Source organism: Polyodon spathula, chromosome 10 (assembly GCF_017654505.1).
Source record: "Polyodon spathula isolate WHYD16114869_AA chromosome 10, ASM1765450v1, whole genome shotgun sequence".
Classification (NCBI taxonomy): Eukaryota; Metazoa; Chordata; class Actinopteri; order Acipenseriformes; family Polyodontidae; genus Polyodon; species Polyodon spathula.
The window spans coordinates 33,723,818-33,749,469 of NC_054543.1; the positions used below are offsets into that span (position 1 = coordinate 33,723,818).

Sequence of the window (25,652 nt, forward strand, 5' to 3'; positions counted from 1 at the left end):
AAATGTAGGAGAAAGTCGTCTGAAATTCCTCTTGTTTAACTGGGACAGACACTTATTCGGGATATTTTCACTTCTCCCGAGGCGTCCCAATTAAGTGCTAGAGCCCACCCAGAACTTAGCAGCCCTAAACAACAACAAAATTAAGTTTGTCGATGGTCAGTACAGATATTAGTGTCAAGCTAACGTAAATGAAAGATGCTGGACTAATAGCAATGGTTACTGAGGTAACAGTGTAGGGACAGCACAGTGTACAGTGGGCTCTCTCACATAGGCCTCAACCCTTCCTTGGACAGGCTATATTTACAGCTAATGATTTGAGAACATTTCAATCCTCTTAATTTCAATACATTTGAGACCACGAGTGCAGAGCCAATTGTGGGAAATTGTGTGTTGTTTATTAGGCAAATGCGTAGCTATTTGTGGTATATCCCAAATGAATGGAGATCTCACCGGAAGTTGGTGTTGAGAGTGATTAAACAAACAAAAGAAAAAACTCTTTCCATTGCCTTCCATTTCCATTTATACTAAACAATACAGCAGATACTTTGCAGACTGTGCATTACCAATCCCAAGACCCCAGACATCTAATGTCAGTAGTGAGCTTCACTTCCCTTGTGGGAAGTGAAGAAGAAATAATCATGCAAAATGGGGCCAGGGGTCTCCCCAGGGTCAGAGAGCCACCCCTGAGGAGTAGAGGCAGCGTGGTTGGACTCCGAGGCTGGGAACAAACTGCTCTCAAGAGAGGGAGAAAAAAAAACAACAGAGCAAACGAGAAAATGAAAGAGTTACAGAAATTTTGGCTGGGGGTCCCCTCATAGAATAAGGGCTTGACTTGGGGTTTAAATGGGGATACTAACAGATATTTTGGCAGGATGGAACCGGGGGGCACAGCGACACCCTAGCTCCAGCCCACTGAACCAAACGAAAAAGGTTACAATAATAACCATCATAGATTTAAGATATATAAAAAACATGTCATGCTTAGAACAAAATAACAACCTGTCAAGAGTTCAACATCTAAATCATCTAATTACAAAACACATAAAAACACCAAATACATTAAAAGCTGTAACTATAGCCATCTTAACTAAATCGTCTATTTCTCATGCCAGCCAGTTAACCCAAAACAATGTTTCTTTTTTCAATAAAAATGATCGACATCTCATAGAATAAAGCGCCACAAATCAACAGTCTCGTTGGTGTGTGGGTAATCAAGGTATGCTAAATAGTACAACAAATCTCAAAAGACAACAGGTAGTGTAAATTAAACACAAAAAATGATTCAGAGCAATGATTCTGTTGGAGTACATTAGATACCAACTGATTAGGAAGCTTTGATTAAGATTCCCCTGTTTTTCTTCTTTATTCTTATTCCACGCTTTGGCTTTGTTGATTCCTTATCACCTAAAAGGGAAATACGCATTAGCAACATCTTGGGGTGTTTAAATCGTTATAACTAAGTTATTTTCCTGGTATTTGACATACAGACAAATACCGCACAGAAACACACTGTACAGTAGATTGTCATGACAGTACAACCTCCTCTTTAGTCATGTGATTTAAAGTTAAAACAGTGTGAACCAAGATTATAAAAGAAATGTTATTAGCACTAGAAATAATGACTGGTCCCCCTTAAAGATCTTTTGGCTCTTTGCTCTTCTAAAACAAGAAAGCATGATCATATATACCCAACCTTAGCATCTCTTCATTGGTTGCCAGTGAAATTTAGAATCAATTACAAGCTCTTGCTGCTGATTTTAAAACCTCACACGGCCTTGGCCCAATCTATCTTAAAAGACAAACTCTGTTATTGTGTGCCAGCAGAGTTTGTGCTCTGCTTGTAGTACTTAACTGCTTGTGCCGAGGACAAGGCTGCACACTATGGGCGATCAGGCCTTTTTTTCTGTGGCCCCCCCACCTCTGGCCTGGAAATTTGAAGGACTATGAAACTACTGAGACTTTTAAATCTGGACTAAAGACTTATTCTTATCACCTGTCGTTTTTGACAGAAAGATTAAAACAAACCTAAAAACAGTAAAGTGCTCTGAGATTTCTGTAATGAAAGGCGCTATATAAAATAAATATGTTACTATTATTAATATAATTAAATTCCTAATATTTCAAAACACAACAATTGTTTTTGCTTCCTGCTACCTTAATCCCTTCATGCTTTGCAGTTAAGGACGCTAGAACTAGGGGTGCTGTGGGTGCGGCAGCACCCCCTTGACTTTGCATGGCTTCTGTCATATACAGGGGTTACAGTTTTGTTCAATGGCTTTCACCACCCCCACTTTAAAAATTGTTCCAGTGCCACTATTTGCAGTTGAAAGTAATTCATGTCAAGGGTCAAATTATTTGAACAAAAACATTCAATCTTAATAGAAATTCACTCCTTGATGTATATCGATACTGTAGATGGTTTCAAAATTAAATTGTAGGTAAATCTATAAACCTCAATTACTAAATAGTTTGGTTTTTGTTCGCTGTAAAAGCACCCAATCACAACAGTAGGAGTTTTCAGGTGTATACTATTGGCAACATCAGTCATATGTGACCCCCTACAGTCAATCATACTGGTGCTTATGTCACTGCAAACAGCACAAGCAGACAGAATACAAAGATAGCAGTGGTGGCCGTAGAAATGGGGATGGAAATCACTCATCCCGCGGAAGAGCGGGAATAGCCTAATTTAAGTTTGTACTGTGACAATATTGTTGTCACCTGAGTCACTTGGCGCCTATTGAAATCAATAAGTTAGAATGTCTGTAGAGTGTTTTAACTGGTTTCTTTAAAAAATGTAGCCACATATGCAAATCAATGTACCTTATACATATTCAGCATTTATAACATTACATTTAATATAAATAATATAGATGGAATCTTTTTTTTTTATTTCGAAATTGTCAATATCACGAAGAGGAATGGATTATCTTTTGTAATTTTAATCTTAAGAGCTTCACGTTACATTGACATACATTTTGCAATCATTGGTGTCCTTTGAGCCATTCATTAGTGCTTCCAAGGAAATGCTGAATATTTCATTTAATTTTATAGTGCCAAATGTAATAGTTTTGAAGGGTTATGGGCACCCAACTGTCAACCACAGACCAAGAACACCAGTCTATTAGAAATTAGAGTGCTGTAGTGTAGCCTCTGGTGCTAGTTTATTTTTGCTTTTATTTGTGGATAACTAGGTTTTGTATTATTCTGTGTGTGTGTGTGTGGGAGGGGGGGGGGGGGGGGCAGATATATTTCCTTGTTGTATGTAGTGTTATAATTCACAGCAGCAGATGAAAGTAGCACCATTATTGACGCAGTCAACGGCAAAACACAGACAGACAAGTTCCAAGATATCAAGTGATCAGTTTGTAAACCTGCCACCTGCCACTGGGACTTACGTTTTGAAAATGGGCCCATTTGTTTCCATTAGGAGCCAGAGGATACTAAATCAGTTTGAACCTTGACTCTGACACCAAGTGGCTATCATTTTGTACTGGGGTACGTCTAAGATATATATTTTCAGCCTGTGATGAATTTAATATAGGGAAATGGCTAAATGAATATTAGGGTGTACAGAGAATAGTAGTGTACTATATATAGCTAAATCATGAGCGAAAACAACTGTATACACTGACCCTTTTCTATTTAGATAAACACTTTTCTACACACCTTTCTTGCATGTTCTCCTGCAATCTTTCCTGGAGATAAAGTTGTTGTTATTGCCACCACATCCACTGTAGACAAACTGCTGACATTTCTCCTGGGTGGAATTATAGTAGTACCTCTTTACAGAAGCTGCACACGAACCTTCCTCTGCAGGAGTCAGGCAGAAGTCTGGCACGTTTAGAGCTGCAAATCACAAATGAGTAGTTACCTTCAAAATTCAGGCAAAGCGTTATGTACATTACAATATCGGTGAAGTAAAGCGTTCAAAAAAGTTCATGTGTTAATTTCACAGTGAAATGGGCTGTTTTATTATTTGAAGTCTGCATGTCAGATAATGTTAGGCTCGTGATTTATACTTTTTTTTTACAATTTCAATAAGAAAAAAAACATAACAAAAAACGTATAAAAGCATAGCTCAATAGAGAAACAAAAGTAAACAAAAAGAAATAGAAAGGAATACTACAGGACATAGAATTACAACTAACACAACAACATTCTTCACAGTGCTCAACCACAGATCAACTTGTTGGTCAGCCAATGAAGGAGAGGCCAGACTCCACGCCTCCAGTCGCTGAAAATGTCCAGCGTAACCTTGCGGCGCTCTTCTCTAGTGCAACTACTTTGTCTCTCTGTTAATGAGCCAAAAGAGAACAAACAATACAGTGGTTGCCCCCCAGAGTCACACAATGTTTATTTTTTTTAGTTCCATTGTGGTTTCCAGTAAAAGAATGAGTTGCATTAGAAACTCAGCTGAAGCCATAAGCTTTCTGCTACAGGACAAGTATACAGTAAATAAAGTCTTTTTTGGCATAAGGCTGGCTTAAAAATTAAATATTGAAAATCTCTTAACATGGTCTGCATATAAACAGAATAATTAGATCCTTGTTTATAACTCTTATGTAGCATTGTAACTGAAAGTTGACTAGACCACCTGGCTTTACCATTAGTTATTTTGGAGGAAACAGCATAACCTGACCACTTATCCATTAATAAAAGATGACAGAAGTGTCTGTGTTCAACCCTGCCCCCCCCCCCCCCCCCCCTTCTCCCCATACATGTTAATTTCAAGTTGCCTAGCTAATTTTGAAGAACAGTGCAACAGAACAAAACAAAACCAAAAAAAATTAAGCTAGTTATGGGCTATATAAATGAATGTCATTAAAAAAAGCCTTAATGGCACTCATATATTCTATATCCAGCTTAACCAGACAGGTTTAATCATTGTAGTCTGCCGGATGAGTTATTCATAATATATCATCATTACAATTTTGCCCCTCAAACAACTTTGTTGACACAGTCTTTTTGTGCACACACACACATATATATATATATATATATATATATATATATATATATATATATATATATATATATATATATATATATATATATATATATATATATAGTACCAGTCAAAAGTTTGAGTACACTTCCTGGAAACTAGGTTTTTTTTCATAATTTACATAATTGAATTGTTTTACATTGTATACATTTCTGTAAATACATGACGATGAAAACACGTTACAATATACAAAACATAAGGAGTATCAAACCAATGTTCAACAAAATTGAAAAAAATTGTCTCTAAATCTTGGATTCCTCAAAATAGCCACCCTTTGCCTTAATAACAGCCTCATAAACACGAGGCATTCGGTTAACATGTTTCAGTAGGAAATCACCCGACATGTCTTCCCAGATCTTTTGCTGCAATTCCCAGAGATGTAGGGCACGTGTGGGTAGCTTTGTTTTGAATCTTCTGTCCAATTTGTCCCAAATAAGTTCTATGGGATTGAGGTCTGGAGACTGGGAAGGCCAGGTCATTAGATTGAGTTGTTGGAATGGCATGCCTCTGAAGTATGCTATCACAGCCATGCTGGTTGAGCTTGCCATGGAGTTGGTAAAGATCAATAACTCTGTCACCAGCAAAGCAACCCCAGACCATGGCACTGCCTCCTCCATGCTTGATAGTGGGAACCACACATGCAGAACTCATGCACTCACCCTCTCAGCGTCTTACAAATACTCGGCGGTTGGACACAAATATTTGGTTGGACCCAAATGTTTCAAATTTTGACTCTTCGGTCCATAAGACCGACTTCCACTCCTCAAATGCCCAGTTTCTGTGTTTTTTGGCCCAGGCAGGTCTCTTCCTCCTATTCTACATTCTTAACAATGGTTTCTTTGCAGCAATTCTTCCAGTTAGGCCAGCTTCACGCAATCTCCTATGAACAGTTGATGTTGAAACATCTGTACTTCTAGTAGCATTTAGCTGAGCTTGTATTTCAGGGGAAGTTAATTGCTGGTTTCGCAGACTTGTGACTCGAATGAACTTGTCTTCTGATTCTGAGGTCACCCTTGGCCTACCTGACCTTGTTTGGTCCTCATGAGTGCCAGTTTCTTCAAATTGTTTGATGGTCTTGGCCACAGCAGTTACAGACACTTGCAAAGTTCTTGCGATTTGTCTTAAAGATTGACCTTCATTTCTTAAAGTAATTAAAGTAATCTTTTCTTTGCTTAACTGAGTGTATTTTGCCATTTTCTGCTCCCTTACATTCAGGGATGACAAACTTGTGCCTATGCTGCCTATGCTGCCTATTTTTATAGTAATCCTGGACCCTCACCTGTTAACAATAATTGGTAACAAAAGGTTAATTAGGTAACGTGCTAGTTAACTCAGAGAACATCTAACAAAGACAGTTTTATACTTAGGCATCAGACTGAAATTCCCGTGCTTTGGGTGACCATTTCATTGAAATTGTCAAGACTTGCATTTTAATTTAGAAATTAAATTTTTGAATGCAATTCACTTATGATTATCAGCTTATATAAGTTCATGTATTGTATAATGAAATATTAAGTGTTTATAGATAAGTATGTACAGTTAAAAGCATAGATAATCATGAAAAACCTGGTTTCAAGCAGGTGTTCTCAAACTTTTTACTGGTACTGTGTGTGTGTGTGTGTGTGTATATATATATATATATATATATATATATATATATATATATATATATATATATGATGAGATGTTTTGGTTATAAATGCAATGTGAAGGCTATGAAAAAGCAAAAACTAAACCAAAATCAAACAAAATCAAAAACATTATTATTACATTACAAGACCAAAAGGTGGCAAAAGAGTCTCATGTAACAGCTGTGTTCCAAAAATAAACTACAGTAGAACCCCCGAGTTACGAACTGACCAGTCTACCAAATACTCCACCAGAAATACACAATCACTCACCCATGACTGCAATGCAACCACATAGGCATGCTGGTCACGGAGAAGGCAATTACAGGCAATTTTACAAGGAACATTTTTGTTTTAAACAAAGCACAGCTCCCCCCCACCAACAAGTCAAAGAGGCAAGCTGCACAAATGCATTTTGTTTAAAACAAGCACAACGTTAACCTAGGTTTTCATGGACGTTTAAATCTGTATTTTCACTAGTTATAATTTCAATTGTAACCTTAAATGTAGCCTTAAATGTAGCCTGAGTATTGTATTACTGTACTGTATCCTTGTATTATTAGCCAGATTGAGGGTGTAGATAGCAGGTGTCCACATTTAATAAAACCAGATACAAACACTTCAGACTTATGAACAACCTCCAATCCCAAGGTGTTCGAATCTCTGAGGTTCTACTGCATTTGCAATTTAATATAAATATGTCCGTTTAATATATACAGTCTTACAACCATGCTGCAGTACATTGAAGGGAAGAAACATTTTATTAGAATCCACTTTCTTCGTATGTTGTCAGTGGTATACTGCACACATCTTAATGAGGGTAGACTTCTGTCAAGAACCTTCTGGAAATGAATAAACATCTGTTTTGTGTGTTTTTTTCATTATATATATATATACAACAATATATATATATATATATATATATATATATATATATATATATATATATATATATATATATATATATATATATATATATATATATTATATATAAATTTTGAATTTATAATTTCTAGAAATTTCTCAAACAAAGAAGTTTAGGAAAAAGCTTTTGTAGCATAAGTTTTGTTTTTGTGGAGGAAAAAAGTTACAAGAAATAGATGCCTACAATTACTTATTTCAGCATTTTTTTTTGTAATGCTAATTCAGAAGTATTCATACCCTTTTATGCTACGATAGTATTGGTCTACAAGGTGCTAGAAATTGCAATATGACAATGCAAAACCTAATTCTAGAAAAGTCTAGAAAATGTTGGATTGTAGGTGAACATTCTTAGAGAGTATAAAAGGGTTAAGCATAGGACGATTACTGTCATTACCAATGAGTCAATATGGGGAAAAAGTAAATACCTAAAGCTGGAGAAGGATACAAGAAACTTTCCAAGCATCTGAGTATCCCAATTTCAACTATTGTTTCTATTATCAAGACGACTCATGGTACTGTCACAATACTCCCTCGGTCTGGAAGAAAGAAGGTTCTTTCACCAAGAAGTAGGAGACGCATTATGAGGAAGGTTAATAAAAATCCAAGACTGACTGCCAAAGATATTTAAAGTGAATTGGCTGCAGGTAGCACTGGGGTTTCCATTTCAACCACAGGCAAAGGAAAAAGAAAGAAAAAGACTTATGAAAATATCACAAGGCAATTGCTTAAAGTTTGTAGAACAGCACTTGTATGATCGATATGAGTTCTGGTCAAAGGTTTTGTCGAGTGAAAAAACTGAGCTATTTGGTCACGCTGATAGGAGTTACGTTTGGGGAAAGTCTGGCGAGACATACAAAGAAAAGAACACCATGCCTACTGTCAAGCATGGAGGTGGTAATATCCTATTGGGATGTTTCTCCTCTAATGGCACAGGAAATTATGTTCCAACACATGGTAAAATGGATTCTATAGTATACCAAAATACGAAAAGATATTGGCCAAATCATCTGAAACCCTCCACAACAGAATTTGGTTTAAAGCACAACTGGACGCTCCAACATGACAACGATCCAAAGCACACATCAAAACCTACTTTAGAATGGTTAAAAGCAGAATAAAATCAAGGTTCTGGAATGGCCTAGTGAAAGTCCTGATCTAACTCCGACTGATAATCTTTGGTATGAGTTGAAGGAGGCTGTGCACAAGAGAAGTCCTCGGAATTTGAATGAACAGGAACAATTTGGGGTTGAAGAATTAGCCTCAACTAGCTATTCAATTCATTGTCAGGGTATGAATACTTTTGGATTAACAGTTTTGCCTGACTTTACTTGTAACCTTTTTAACTCATCCACAAAAGCAAAACCTTTCCTACACAATTATCACCTTGAGAATAAATATTCCTGTTAGCACAGAGACAGTATTGCACTGAAGACATTCCATTCCGTTGTGTCACTTTTACTTAGAATTATGCCTTATCAATAAATGAAAGCACAAAATAATTTCACAATGATGATCAGTACTGGCCTATCAAAGCAGCTGTCATTACTAAGAATGAATACCATGCACTTATAGATCTATACAGGGGAAAGAAGACTGTTTACAATGAATACATTTCTGCTGAAATGTACCACTTTGGACGAGTAACGTTATTCACAGAGCAAAGCACACTGAGTGGGGTGTCAAGGGACAGAGGCAAATGTTTAGTGTTTGTCATTTATTAAAATTATGCAAGCATGTTTCTTGTGGAATACAAACAATAAACAGAATCCCAGCTAATCATACGAAGCCCAACAGGGCACTGGTTAAATGAGTACATACATGATCTTTCAGGGAACAAAAGAACAGAATTTGAATTTATACTAGAACAAAAAACAGACAATTTTTCAAACTTAAGGAAATTGCAACTGTGACTAACCTATTCATTTGCTTATCCAACTTACTTGGGTATTTTGTAATCTTGTACCAACCGAGTCATATCCTGGTGAAATAACCTGTTAATAAATGCGTTCTATTTGGCTTGCTTTTAATCATTTACAGATTGCAACACCTCAACAATATACTTGGTTTAATTGTAAAAGATTGTGCAAAGCTCACTTCAATGCATTTTGCTGCAGATCTTACTATTTCCCAATTTTAATACACTGTGTGCAAGACAAGAGCTGAAATGCATGTAAACTAAATCCTAACATCTCTTGCTTCATTTCAACTCCCGCTGCCAACAGAAGCAACTGGGGAAAGAAGCTGCTTGACATATCATCCCAGACTGTTTGTATGTATAGTTACCGTCAGACCTCTATATTTGACCTGATAAGGTCTTGACTCATCCAGTCAACCCTTATATCTATGAACTATCTTTGGTATTCAGTCACTTGAGAGTAAGTTCACCATTTTTCAGCTATAAATAGTCGAAAAAGAACTAGAAAACAGGTTGTCACACTAAAACTGGGAATCTGTTCATACACAATAATGACATCAAAGTTCACAACCAGGAATATTGTTACACTCCAACAACAAGGTTCCACAATTTATTTCCATGTCTTACAAACGGAAGCTAATCTATTTTACTCTAAACTCATTAATTCGTCATTGTATCACTCTGTAAAGTTAGCAGTCACAGTAAATTAATGATGTGACGTGTTATGGGCTTTAACAGTGCCCCCCTATGGCGATTTCTTATAATGTCACTGAGTTCCCTAAGGCTTGTTTTGTGCCAAGAAACTTCATGCCAGCCCCATTCATTGCAAATTCTAAAACAAATGTATGCAAAACCAATTATCTAAATTATAACTGAGTTTTAGCAAGCCATGAAAGAAGGCAACGGGGATCTTAAAAAAAGCAATTTATATTGTTGAAGTCAATGTTCAGAGAGAGGAAGTAAACCACTTGATTTTAATCTCTGCTACTCATCCTGGTCCCAAATGCGATTCTGCATCCAAACACCTCTAGGATGTGGTATTCAGATGCAGTTTTATAAATTGCTGGAAAGAAGTCAATAGAATATATAGCAGACTTACTATTAGTCTGATGCACCTTTGGTTTTTCACCATCTTGAAGTTCCATGACATTCGTTTTTTTAGTAGGTTCAGCTTGTGCCCCAGTGGCTGGAAAATAGGGAATATTTTCTCTTAAGAGACACATTTTAAAACATGTTCAACAACAACGTTACACTTATATACAGACTTTTAAAAGACAAGATCCTCCCAAAGCACCGAACAAATATTATCAGAGCAAAAAAGTAAAATCAACAGTTTAAATTAGAAACATTTTAGTTGTTAGTCAGGTATTTAAAATCAATTCACAATCTTAACCTTTTGCGGTCCATTTATTCGACGCCTGTTTTCTTTGAGCGCTGGATGAGGAAGCAGCTACCTTTGTTTATGCCTGCGTTATGTCTGTGGTGAAGGAGCTATGCGTACTGCTCAGATCCGCCTACAGTTTTGATGATGTCAGACAGGAAAATTTTTTATATCGGACCTGGTCTGACATAGGACCAAAAAGGGTTAAGCCAATGTATCAAGAAATGCCTTTAAAGCCATATTTAAAAAAATAAAATAAAATTAAATAAATAGTGACAAACTCTGCTGGATAAGTAATTTAATATGAAAAAATGGGCATGGATACAATATCTTAATATTAGATTTGTTTACTGGCCTATTGTTTCAAGTGTAATGGTCTAGGGCAGCCTGCAACTTTCGACTATTATTGAAAGAGTTAATGAGAGTCAGAATTGTATTTAGGGTACTCTTTTTTTTTTAATTAACAGATACTTGCCAACAACACACACTGCTAAAGGGATTTACACAAGCATAAGTGAAATCCATTTCAGGAACAGTTTTTGGACATTGAGTTATTTACATAGAAGTTATTTGGCAAGGCAGAATGATTCAGCTGCACTTGATATATCTGGCTTTGATGATGCTTTCATAAGAAATGTTCTACTGTTCAATACTAGCATTGTTCATTATGATGACCGATTACATTTACATTAGCCATTTTAACAGCCCGGTTAAAAACTTTGTGGCAGTGAAACATTTTTAAATGACAACACCGGTAATAGAACAAAAAATCATTGAACAAGGTCTCAAACCCAAGAAACTTTAAAAAAAAAAAAAAAAAAAAAGTCAGTCAGTTGATCAGTCAGCTGATATGAAAATAGTACCAATATTAGGTCAGAGGTCAATGTCATGGTCACCAACATATTTTGCATGCATGGTTTGCGTAACCCAAGAAGTTTCTACAACAGAATCAGAAATGGTTTATGAGGGTGTTCCCAAGTGGTGAATCTGGTAAAAGGCACTCCGCATGGAGTGCAAGATGCCCCCTATAGCCTGGAGGTCACAGATTTGAGTCCAGGCTATTCCACTGCTGACTGTGGACAGGAGTTCCCGGGGGGCGGCACACAATTCGCCGAGCACTGCCTGGGGGGGTGGGCGCCTGTAAGCTGCCCAGAGCTGCGTTGTCCTCCGACACTGTAGCTCTGGGCTGGCTGCATGGTGGGCCTGCATAGTGAAAAGAAGCAGTCAGCCGACGGCACATGTTTTGGAGGACAGCATGTGTTCATCTTCGCCGCTCCCGAGTCAGCGCGGGGGTGGTAGCGGTGAGCTGAGCCTAAATGCAATTGGCCATTTCAAATTGGGAGAAAAATAGCGTAAAATCAATTGGTGACCACGAAATTAAAAAACAAATAAATAAAATCAGCTGATTTATGAGCTATTGGGCCCTATTCCCAAAACTTTAACGACTGTTCCGTGTAGTATTTATCCTCTAAGGTTAAACAGTTCTAGAAAACCTGACAAACAATGTCTAACCTTTTCTTAAGCACCTGGAAAGGATTTTGTGGATGGCAAACTCGACTTTTAAATAAAAATAGAATTAAAATAGTTCTCTTAAAATAAGTCCTTGTGAGTAAGGCCCAATATCGACTGTTGTCGCAGCTGAAAGTTTAAACAAATATTCATTATCACCTTCTTATACTGGAAATGTATAATACATGTATAATAAACCAAGCTTTACATTTATGGTGGCAAGTATCCTGACACTGTTTTAATGTCCGGAAGTTATTGGCATTTCCAAGACATCCACCATACATGAACGGCTCACACTTCTGAGAAATGGTACTGAAGAAATACCGGATATCTATTAACCGGCATGGGCCTGGTTCCTCCTCCAATTGGCATGGGTCTTTACCACCTGGAAAAAGAAGAAGTGTGAAAATGAGTGGAATACTCAGGATATACAGTACTACAGAGTGACATTGTAGTGCAGTACTAGAATATTGTTCTTTCTGGAATATTTATGGTTGAAACTTCAATGTTAAAAGGCGAGTTTGGTGCAGGGCCACCTAGCAGTGCATTTACTGGGACATCAAATCTCTTCCAGGGCAAATGTTGCTATTTAGGCCTGCAGCTGATATCTGACTTCATCACCAACACCCTGCACTCCAGTTATAAAACCTGCGTAACAACAGATACAAAAGATTAAAATCAAGCTTTCAGCATATCCACTGATGTTTGATCCCACTGATGTGAACACTCAAAACATCAACGCTTAAAGATTCCTACATCAATCTTTCTTTCCAGTCTTTCGGGTTATGTATTTTTTCTCAGGTGTACTTTAATACACCACTTCTTACCCTACGTGGCCGACGCACAAGCCTTTCAATCTATAAGGACTTTTTTGTCAAAGGAGAGAAACACCCATTGAAGTTACCAATCTTGAAATAAACACAGGGATTTAACTATAGGTCTCTTAAGCAAGTTGTTTAATAGTTTCGGTATGTTCTAAATATAATGGTGCTAACGACAATAAAAGGTTCTTTTTTTTTTTTTTTTTTTTTTGTTTCAACCCAAGTACTTACCGTAGGACTTGAACTGCATACACATGTCAGGACGAGTCTTAAATACAATGGCATTTGTGCAATCAGTTCAGGGAATCTAATTTTCTTCCTCCTTCAAGCTAACCACAAAATGGTATTGTTATACACTATAGGAGCCCATATTATGCAAAACACTTAAATATTGTCATATATGTTTGTTTTGTTTTTATAAATGACAATATTTTTGTCTTTAAAGTTCTTTGGGATACACCTGTATGAAGGGTGCTATATAAATAAACTTTAATGAGTTGAAATATCACGTGATAAAAATAGTTAAAGTAAATACAGTGCCTCAGAACTGAAGTCAAAATCAAAAGACCACACTGAGATTGCTACTATAGTATTTCAAAATATTAATTATTATTATTATCATCATTATTTGATCCTATTATATTGCTAATTTGATGTATGTTATATTGTTTCCATTAAACAACATTTACTGTAAAATACCTGTGTTTTCTGCTTTGTATCTACAGTAACTGTGAAATGCAAGAGCTCTTCAGGGAAATAACAGTAAACACAAGAGGGTTTTGTGCCAATACAATAATGACAGATAATACTTAAACCAGGTGGCAAGACTGATTCTTAAACATCTGTGGAAGTGTGCCCGGTCCCTGTGTGTATTTTGTGTTTATGTTGCGTGTGATGTGCTAATGTTGGTGTAATATCTATATATATGCACTGGATATAATGTGGGATATTTAACATGAATGTTGTTAAAATATATAATTGGATTTAGGTATGGGAATTGTACAATCACTTCAGGTGCAGATCAAATGTGTATTAACATATGAGCACGGGGAGTGCACAAATTAGTTTGTGTGCTGGGATTCAAGTGAATAATTCATTAGTAATTGAATCCCAACACAGCTGCATAAATAGTTGCACAATTCACTCACCCGGGGTTGTGTGTTCAGGGAGAAGGAATGAGAGAGAGGGAGAGAGGAGAAATAATTATAATAAAAGAATTAACAATTGCCATCGTGCTGTATCTCCCATGATCTAACAGACTATGACAGGTGACTATGACAGTCTTTATCCAAAACTGCACTTGAAAATGAGGTTTCACCTGGATGTTTCAGAAGTCTCACAGAAATCAAATCAGTGCTGATCTGAATACATATGGTGACCCTAAGCTCAATTATTATGCTTCAAATTGTATGTCCTATTGCATTATCAAAAAGTACTACGTTTGTATTTATATACTTGCTTTTACCTCAATTAAAATCTTGGTCATCAAAGTGGCAAAGTACCAGAAACAAAGTGGTCTCAAGAGCAGGTTCAGTGACCCCCTTTTCTTCGCCATGTTTTATGTGCTTTGACCACAACCTCTCTAGATCTAAAATTGCTACACTTAACATTCTCAAGTTTTTGTCTTATTTCTTGGCAGTCTGTGCCAGTTTCTGCCAAGTACTGCAGTAATCCTTTAATGAGACCCAACTCAGAAATTGACCTGTTTTATACAGATGAACCACTTCAAAACAATATTGAGACATTTATCCTAAAAATAATTAGACGTGAAGCCACCGCTGAAATGAAAGATGTTTCCACAGTATGTGTAATTTTGCCTAGAGTGGTTTTTTGTGCAGAGAAATAGCACCAAGTACCAGGATAATTTTACTCTGGAAATATTTCTTTTCTGCAAATGTATGGAGTTGGTACAATGCCTGGTTGAATATTCTCCTGGTATACCCTGGATACTTGGTTACTCTGGAATGTCAAACGAAAGCCACAGTTTATTAAAGCACTGTTGCAGATCAAGACAAACCATTAATGCTGCACTTGTACCCAGATTGTAATTGCTACCCTCTAGACCAGAGGTCTCCAATCCTGGAGGGCCAGTGTCCCTCCTGTTTTTTGTTTCAACTGTAGCCTAAATTACTTAATTGGACCAGTTAAATGTTTATTTGTCCAATTAATTAATATAGGGTATAGCTGGAACAAAAACCAGGAGGGACACTGGCCCTCCAGGACCAGGACTGAGACCTGTGTTCTAGACAATAATGCATCCATTCACTGTGCCAGACTTGTGTGCAAATGGTTTGAGGACCAAGACAAAGACTTCCGGGATCTTCCATGGCCACCACAATCCCCCGATCTCAATCCAATTGTCATGTTTGGGATGTCTATGTCTCTGCACTTGTTGCTTAAAATATTAATGACTAGATGCTTTATTTCTCCTCACCACACTGTTGAGTCTTTGTCATATCATGTTAAGGCTGTGATAAAGGCAACATCTCATACTTTGTTATTTAAAAAAAAGTGGCCTGGCAGTGTACTGTATTTAACAGTTAAACTGTAAGACCAGATTAAAAGAACTACAACTGGTCATACAGGATAACATTTGTAGTCATTTGGCCAAGACTCTGAAGTTTGGTTAAATACCTGGTTTGAGAGTGACTAACTTTTTGACAAAACATTCAAATGCGATCAACCTTGTCCCAACCCAAATAAATACAAATTCCACTTACGTTCTACTAAACACATTTCTTCACAATCAGCCAAAGTATTAAACCTGTTTTCATTGCCCTGACACCCTCCGTAATCAAAAGGCTCACACTTCCGAGTGTCAATGTCAAAGTAAAATCTGGGTTGGACTGATTTGCATGGGCCTTCATCCATCTTTAGGGCACAGAAATGATGGTGAATTCTCAGCTCAGGCTGCACGCCATCTGGATGGGGGAAAAAGCCAGAAGTTATAATTCTGATGTACAGGGAATTCATAAAATGTAGTTTTTTAAATGTAATTTAAGCTTTAACCAGAGGCTCAGTGGGAGGAATAAGCTCTCTAACATTTTCAAAAACACTTGAACTCTCAAACCTCCAGACTATATACCTTGTTACAGAAGTTCTCAGGACATGATTGCCTGAGATGGGTTGATAACACAGATAGGGTACAAAAAAGATGCTGACAAATTGCATCCTGCCATATCACTAATAAACATCTCTTCTTCATGCACACTCAACATGAGTTTTCAATTATCTACAGCTAGCTGACATTAGACGCAAAGCAAAACTACACATCTTCATCTGCAACAGATTTCTCTCCGGCTCTGAGCTGCATTTACCACGTAGACTGTTTTTCTTTTTTTAACATATACAATTTCAAATGAAAATGTTTCCCGTTTATAGCTGCTGGCTTGCATCTTTACATTGTCACCGATGCTCTGCAGGGATGAAAAGCTGACTGCTGTCAAACTTATCCCATATTGTAATTCACTGGGAAAGTACCACACCCCAAGTAATGCGAGCAGTTCATTGACTAAACGGAATGCACCAAATACTATTTCAAGCAACAACACACATACAAAGCTGTACATTTCCCTGTATATTGTGGTGTGAATAACTCTTATCTCCCTAGGAATGGAGTGCCACTTTTCCTCCCGGTGAACGGAACTGAAACTATCCAGCACATTGTTTCTGCATTTCATGTTTGATTTACTGTTTCTTTCTAAATTGTACTCCTTTTGCTTCGGGGCACGACAGCCAAACACAATTTAAGATGAAATATGGCTTACGGTGCTTTATCCATTAGCAATGCGCACACTTAATTTGTCAGAATGTGACATGAGGGCCGTTTCGTGCTAGAAGAAAAAATAACTAATAATCACTCTATAAAATATGCATCTAGATTGTAATGGAATAAAAGATTGTAACCTGTTTGAAAAAATACAACACTGTTTAAAAGCATCAATACAGTGGTGAACTAAACGTGTACTAGGAAACTATGCTGTTTGCAATACGTTACATCTGCTTCAGCCATTTGTATAGTAGCCGCTGAATTTACACAGACGCTGTGAGTGTCTTCATCGTTCATACAGGGTAACATTTATAAAAAACCTTCTGCTTTATTCAGTTAACTTCTAACTCAGTTCATATGTAATATTCAGAATAGCATTTCTAGTCAGCTTACGGATGCCGAGAAATTCTGTTTAACAGCCATTTGGAGTTTGGAAAAAAACATTTGATGGTATTGGACAGTGTGACGGGGAACTCCCCGTCTATATGAACATGCTTGGAACTGGCAGGGAGGGGGTTAAATTTCTCCCTGCCAGAAAAACATGTGAGAATGTGGCTGGAGCCCTAATTGAATAATTATTGATTAATTGGGCTCCAGCCACAGGGGATAAAAGCCAGGGGAGAGGCCCTGGCTGGGAGTAGGTAGTAGAGTGTGAGCAGTGAGCAGTGAGCAGTGAGCAGTGAGCAGTGAGCAGTGAGCAGTGAGCAGTGAGCAGTGAGCGTGTGTTTTCTGTTTGGGGTGTGTTCTTTTGTTTGGAGTTTGTTTTTTGTGTTTTTTTTTTTTTAAAAGAAAGGAATATCTTGTTTAAAGCCTTGGAACCTGACCTTTTACTTTTTGTAAGCTCACTTATTTTGTTCGAACCTCTTTTCTGTTGGCCCTTGTGCCTGTTTATTTGATTATTTTATTTAATAAAATAACGTTATTTTTGCCTTTATTCTGTCTCTGAGCCTCAATCCACTCGCCAGCCTGTCACAGACAGTAACACTGTTAAGCTTTAACCGGAGACTTTAAAAATAGCCATATAGATAAAGTTACTTCCTGCAAGGAAAGACACTCTGCTTCTTTTGCAGTGTTCACTAGTTTACTAAACAATCAGACATCCTGCTAAATGAGAATGCACAAACCCAGTAAGCGTCACACACCTAACAGACAGCAGTGATTTACAATGCGGCCGCTGAATAAAATGTATGCAGAACACACAATTGGGAGCACTTAGATAATTGTTACGGTATTAGCAAGTTGAACATTTGTAGGACAACACCTTTAAATCATCAAGATCTAGCACATTTTCAGGAAGCTCAATAAAAAGGCAAGGCTGTAAAAAGTATTATTTTTACAAAAATAACCTTTCTGATAAAAGATCTGCCAGTTTTAGCCATTTGATAGCAACAGGTTTTTATCAGTTACCTCAGAGAGACCCAGAATAACTTGTGCTCACGAGGAGGGTTAAACAGTTAAAGTACTTGACTCTGACAGTTATGCAAAACATATTCAGTACTAATAAGCACCCTGATAGAAATTAGCAGAAGACGATAATGGTTTTGGGTATGCGATGTGATGAGAGCCATGAAGGCCAAAGTTTCATAAGATTTTTTAAAAAAAATTTTTAGTGTAGGATTAAAATAAAAGAGCAGTTAGCTGTGTCAGAATTGTGAGAGGATTAGACATTAAAAGAATCTTTAAATTTTTTAGGAAGACTTTCGGTAAATGCTATTAAACCATAAAGGTAACCAAACAATACTCTGTTTTTAAACGCTTTTCCTGTTTAAATTGACATTTTGAAATGTAACTGTGGTGAAACAAAAATAATTAATAATATAATTCAATAAAATAGTACTAGTAGTAGAACAATATTCAATAAAAAGTACTATTGAATAATACTTAAATCCTAATAATCAATAATGTTCTGTTAAAAAAAAAAAAAAAAAAAAAAAAGAAAATTCTTGCTCTTAGCTTGGTATTTGACTTTATGTATGCGACTTTGTAATGGTTTACTGCAATAAATTGTGGTGAAATAAAAATGCTTTTAAAAAGGACCAAATTCCCATTGGCCTTATGTTATTTTAGATTCTATTGATTTTTTTTATGCATTACTATGCAGGACAGCCACTATAAGATCGTTACCTTTATTAAAAATGTGCAGGGATGAATCTACCGATTAATCAACTAATGCCCAAAAATTAACCGATCAAAAATTTTAAATCGAGCGACAGCCCTAATATATATATATATATATATATATATATATATATATATATATATATATATATATAAATCACACACACACACACACACACAGCTGAAAACAAGTTCCAGTGTATTCAAAAGGTCATTGGCACGGAGTTTAAAATTTAAAAAAAAACTGGTAAGAAAGAGCAACACTTAGTGTAAGCGACACCATTTTCTTTATTTCTTACACATAAAAAAATTACAAGGAATCTCTGAATTCTTATAAATAATAAAATAACACAGAAATACTTTCCTTGAAGCAGACTTTTTATAACTAGGCCAGATGTTTTACATACAGGGATATCTTAGAAGTGCCCTAAAAATGTGAGCGAGATATGAAACAAATGAAATGCTGTCATGGAAGCTGATTTACACGGTTACTGCAAGAAATGGTTTGATGAGGTTCTTGCTTGGATCAATAAACAACCAAATGACCAAGATGGGCAAAATGGACCTCCTTGTTTGTAACATTTCTTATGTTCTTAAAGTCACATACAACATAACACTTCCATGAATCTACACTATTCAAATATTTTAAAAAGTAAAACAAGTAAACACAGTATAATGCTAAACTAGACTAGCCTGACTGATTCATGTACACTGTAAACGAACACAGCAATGTGTTGCATTAGGGAATACACACAAATGTTGTAATCTTTCATTTTAAACACTGCATTCGTTTTACAATTTCATAGTGTTAGATATGTTGAAAATCACCACTTACAAACAATTAGTTCAGGTATAGCCGTATATATATATATATATATATATATATATATATATATATATATATATATATATATATATATATATATATATATATATATATATATATATATATAGATATATTTTTTTTTTTCTAGCAAACTGCATAACTAAAAACGCTACCAACATACGCAATTCAATAGTGAACAATTAAAAGTTAAGCACTGTATTTGAATTCTACATTTCCAAAACAAAATAAATGGGCCATTAATGTTTATGCCTTACTCTTACATGCTATTAGAACATAATTCAGTTTCAAGCCAAATGTCTCCATCAAAACAACCCACCAGTGCACATTAAAGAAGAACATAAGGCATTTTACTAGCGAGAGGAGGCCATTCGGCAAAACATGCTTGTTTGGTTGTTAAAAATCTTGCAAAGAAAGTAAATTAGTCAAAAGACTACCACTACACTTACTATAATACACTTCAAGTACTTTTTTTATTGCTTTCATGCTGAACCTGTAGCCATCTGCATTGGCAGACTTTTGTTGTGCGACATGGAACCTCTGCAGGCGAGGCATCACATTGATCCTGTTATGGAAACTGATATGCTGGCAGTGAAGTCTGTATTCATTCTGGTCTTTCCATTGCTCATGCATGCAATTCAAAACACAGGATTTTAACAGCTCTCACATTACATGCACATAAAATACAGATTAACACACAATCCAAAGAATATAAAAACATCGCTAACATTTTACATGTGGTAGAGTTTTAATGACACATCAACAACATTTTTTTTTGCACTTTCTAACAAATGCACTGTAATGACGAAGTAAAAAAGCATCAATGAACTCCCTTTTGATCAGCTTCTAATCCTGTTTTTTTTTTTTTTTCTTTGCTGTGACTTTTTTATATAAGTAATATGCACTGGAATTCACTTAAACTAAAAGAATTGAAGAAACTACAGTCAAAGTAAACAGCTATTGGTTAGAAGGCCCAGTAAACTTGTCAAGTTTTCCGTTTGTTGTAACTGCAGTGCTATAATAATGCAGGTGATTGAGATTGGATACAGCAGGACAGTCAGACAAAAAACAAAAATGCTAGGTTTGAAATTGCGTGTTGTTGAATTTGCCGAAATACATGTTAATCGCAATGCTGAAAAAACAGTATGTGACTTGATATGAAACAAAGACAAACTTCAAATGACAAAATTAAAAAACCGCGGAAGAAAGTGTGTAAGTCTCAATGTAGAACACATTTTGTTTGAATGGAGTACTTTGAACATATTACATATTGTAACTTGTTCTACATGTCAGTGCAACGCAGTGGTACACTTGTAAAGTATGTGTATGGTTATGGTTCAGATTAACAAAACGAATGTATTTGTACATCTGGAAATTGAATGTAATTGTACTGCACTGTATGCAACACCAACATGTTTTGTTTACTAGTTATATTTGTTTAGTTTACTGTTTTTATTATTATTATTATTATTATTATTATTATTATTATTATTTTTTAATTGAGCAAGCAGCACTGTTTAGTACTTTTCTTTTAAATCTGAATTAATACAACAAATTTGTATAAGCCATTGCAGCTGAAACTATTGTCAATGTATGGTTTTGGAAAGAAATGTTCACTAAAGCAAAGAAGACATGTTCTTGAACTTGTTTGGGTACCTGATAAGCTAAACTAAAATACTGGTAGGTTAATACAGATTTTATTTATTAACTGGTAGGGTAATTTGTTAACTGGTAGGTTAATAACTTGATTTTACGCTCTGTTTATTTATTTATTTATTTTTAATTTTAGAAATTTTGAAAAACTGAATAGTTTCTACAGTTTAAAAACAACAACAACAAAAAAAAAAACAGTAAAATTATTAATGGAATAAAATGTTGCAAACAAGGGTTATTTCAAAAGTATTTACTGTAAGGTTTTTCAGATACAAGTAGTATACAGCTATGCCCAAAAGTTTAGCATCACCTAGAATGTTGGGATTGAGACAACAAAAAAAAAAAAAAAATTAAAACTATTTTTATTTAGCATCATGTAATCAACTAAACTACAAAATGATTATCGCAAAAGTCTACTGGAAGCCATAATAGTATTACAGTAGGAGGTATATTTAGATTTCAAAATGTCCAATTTTTCTATTTTAGTCTGTTTTTTATTAAGTATATGGAAAACTTCAAAGCGGTAATTCAATATGTTAACAGTTTTATTCAGCAGGTTTCATTCGACTTATTGAAGAAAAATTAGTTAATTCTATAGGGTGATGCAAAACTTTTGGCCAAAGCTGTACAATGATATTAACCTATTCTTGTCATAGCCACTTTAAGTTTGACCAATATCCAATTTATGCCACAGGGCTGGCAAGAGAAGATCAGTCATTAGGTTCCTTTTCAACTGCTTACAAGGAAACAAAAGTGTTTTCTAAAATCCACAGAGTCATGGTATACAAACTTACATACTCTGCTCTTGAATATAAAGTCAATTTTTGATCTCCCTATTGTATAAAGTGAAAGTGGATTAAAATGTATTTTTTATATATTACTCTACTCAAATTCAATACATTACTCATGGAAATTATTCCATTTTGTGACACACTAAGCCATATCTCAGAGTTCTAGTTAGAACCGTCGCTTGTCTTTCTTGCAGACCTCCCCTGATTCAACTGTCACTGTGAGTGCCAGTAACTAGTCCAGAACTATATTCCTAATTAACTATAACCAATCTAGAAGGCACAGTGAGCATAATCAATCATATCAAGGAAAAAAGCACATTCTGGCACATTCTGCCTGTAAGTAAAAAACAGTGATAAATTGTGCGTTATATGCTTCACAATGATTGCCAAGATACAATACCTTGAACAAACTTGTTCAGTAAGGAATCTCAGTTGTTCCAGAAAAAAAAAAAAAATTGTGCCCTGAAATCAACCAAAGTCAATGCACATTACACAGTACATAAAACTCTGTCATAACCAACAAGTAGTAATACATTCCTTTTGTACAGCTCAACATTGCCTTTTTCATAATTCCCACCCTCGGGCTTCAATGACAGCCTTGCATAACATACAATAGATGTGGAAGAAACCTCAAGAATGAACTGTGGTTAGATGCAGTTCCAGATACTATGTTCTTAACAGTCCTTTTCACGTTGAAACATATGGCTCTGCCACGATATAAGTTTTAAATATCTGCACATAACTGTAATGGCATCTGGTCTATCTATAGGAAATCGGCAAGAGAAAACATTTTTTGTGGTGTCCAGTACACAATGCACTGGGGCTGTGTTCAAAGGCTTGCTCGCTAGCCAGGAATTCAAAGGTAGTTTTAAACCTTCAAAGCTTCTCAGGTGGCATTAGAGTTTGACAATGTGTGAATACTATAAATCACACACATTAAATGTCACTCACATGCAAAAATCTTTGGATTCGTATAATGCATGTTACGTAAATAAAAGTTGTTGTATTACAATCCACTGCCAAATCGTTACCCGTAGTAACTCTACATGGCACCTCTGCTGTGTATGGAGCAGGGTACAGTATCCAAAGCAGTTTTAAGTAGCAGGTTGAGATTGGTGCACTCCTGCTCCTAAATTTAATTTTTTAGGAGCACCAGAGAACTTTCTGGAGCATATGCTCCCAAAACAGGGGCACTGTAAAGGTTAAATTTAGGGAGACACAAAATGCAGAACACCACTGTGGCAAAATCACATCCCAAAACGTCCATCAATAAAATCCCATTACAGTAGATGATTTAACCCCTTTCTTCCAATAGCACGGCATTATCAATATACTGTATTAGCCACTGGTTTTCAGATTAGCAGGCAGGGTCCAACCAGGGCCCTTCCCTGATATTTACCATGAGGAATGACTATTGGTAGTTAGTCCCAGAAAAGACAACTGCATTTTGAAAAATTATCAATAGTTCCAACATTAGCTTTTCCGTTTTATAAATGCCATTCATACTTTAACCTTTATCCTGGAAAGAATGTATGTGTTTTTTTTATTTATTTTTTTAGCTGAATGTCAGTTTAAAGTTCACTTAAAAATAGTATTGGAAAATGTGCAAACTCGTGACATAAAAGAGCTCAAATCTGCAATGAACAGGATTAAATTCAACACTGATTCCATGTGCTAAATAATGATAGCTGTCACAAAGGCAATGCAATCACAAAAAACACATTGGAACTTCGATATTATGCCGATTCCAACTACGATCCCACGTTCACACAACATGTACTGCCAAAGTTCCATTATTTAAATAATTAAGTCGGTTAAAAGACTTTAAAAAGGGAACAGAGTAGAGCAGAATTTACTGAAGGCTGTAGTTACTTATATTAGTTTCAGAAATTAAACTGGTACCAAGTTTCACTGTGGAAAAGATCATTTAAAAACCAAGGAACTGAATTCCAGCTGATAAGTTGCTCTCTGGCACATATCGGTATCTTGAACTATAATATAGAACAAGCTTCCTTACCCTTTTAAATCTTCTTGCCAGGATGTGGAGCCAAACAGGTTTATTCTTGCTTCAATTTGCATCAAAACTGTAGAATGACTGTTTAAATTTGTAATGGAAGTAATGGTAATGCTCTTTGAGGTATGTAGACACACGTAGTAATGATGCACACCTATCTGGGCCAGTTAGGGTGGTCATGAGTCCATATGGGACGGAGTTGGATTGCCACCTTAGATAACGGCCGGCCTGGCACCAATGGTTACAAATACTAAAATAAACTAAAACACAATGACAAACGTTTCTACCAGTCTAAACGTTTGTGATTTAACTGTATTTTTGTACGTGTAGCTTGTACGTGAATAGTGACAGCGGTGTAGTTTACTGTGTGTTCACGCAACGTGTACTTTATGTTTCTAGATTTAACTTTAATTTTTCCGCTAGTGTTTTATAGAAACACTAACACAGTATTTATTTCGCGCTGGTTCAATGTAGGTATATATTTTAATTTCCGTGGTTTCCGTAAAGTTTATTTAACCAATATAATAAAAGGTAGAAACGGACAATAATACAACTATAAAAATTATTTCTATAGAAAAATAAGTTTCTATAATTTTTCATGAAAAAAAGAGAGGTTTCTTACCTGTTCTAAAGAGTTCACCATCGGAGTCGCAGACACATTTATACGAAATACAAAGTAAAATCAATATTTCCCACAAATTAAAAAAAACCGTCCTGGATCCCATCGTGACCTAACAGTAAGTAACACAGACCAGCACCAGGAAGGCTTACAACTTTCTGATAAGCAGCTTTTTCTACTTACTCTTCTGTGGGAAAAGCTCCCACGCACTTCCGGTTGATTAGACAGTATTAACATACTCGTGTGAGCCAGCGCCCCTAAAAAAATAAAATAAATAAAACTGTAAACTAAATTGCAGCTACAGTATATTCTGTGAAACCCATCCTAATATTATCAACAATAACATTCCCTATTAAACAGTGATTTTTATTTTTATTTATTTATTTTTTTTAACAGAAAAATAATGTTTCACACGAAGATGTTTCCCTGAAAATGTATCAGGTATTGTATTTAATAATGTTATTTTAAGTGTTCAAATGCCTTATTGACACACAGCAAACAAAAACATCAACAGCAACAAAAACAAAACGACAGTTACCATTTACCTGTCAAAATAAATATTCAACTTGGGTGGACAGTAACACTTTTTTTTTTTTTAATTAATGAATTATATAATCCATTAATGTATGAACATCCACTATTTTCAGGATTTTTGTAG

The 25,652-nt window shown here is 35.8% G+C and overlaps 1 protein-coding gene across 1 annotated transcript; it reads right to left on the minus strand.

Moving 5' to 3' along the window:
* On the minus strand, positions 1-25,187 carry LOC121322162 (tissue factor pathway inhibitor-like). The gene is made up of 6 exons (XM_041261729.1): positions 24,998-25,187; positions 15,907-16,107; positions 12,574-12,750; positions 10,575-10,661; positions 3,670-3,849; positions 1-1,404 (listed from the first exon to the last, which is right to left on the minus strand). Exons 1-6 carry the CDS (start codon positions 25,098-25,100, stop codon positions 1,325-1,327), a joined length of 828 nt encoding a protein of 275 aa, XP_041117663.1. The 5' UTR covers positions 25,101-25,187; the 3' UTR covers positions 1-1,324.
* Positions 25,188-25,652: the final 465 nt, after the last annotated feature.

Excerpts from the sequence above, each read along its gene's own strand:
- LOC121322162 (XM_041261729.1), bottom strand. The coding sequence starts at position 25,100 with ATGGGATCCAGGACGGTTTTTTTTAATTTGTGGGAAATATTGATTTTA. Across the intron at positions 3,850-10,574 it reads AAAGGTGCATCAGACTAATA|CTCTAAACGTGCCAGACTTC; the intron begins GTAAGTCTGCTA and ends TGTGATTTGCAG. Across the intron at positions 1,405-3,669 it reads CAGGAGAACATGCAAGAAAG|GTGATAAGGAATCAACAAAG; the intron begins GTGTGTAGAAAA and ends TTTCCCTTTTAG.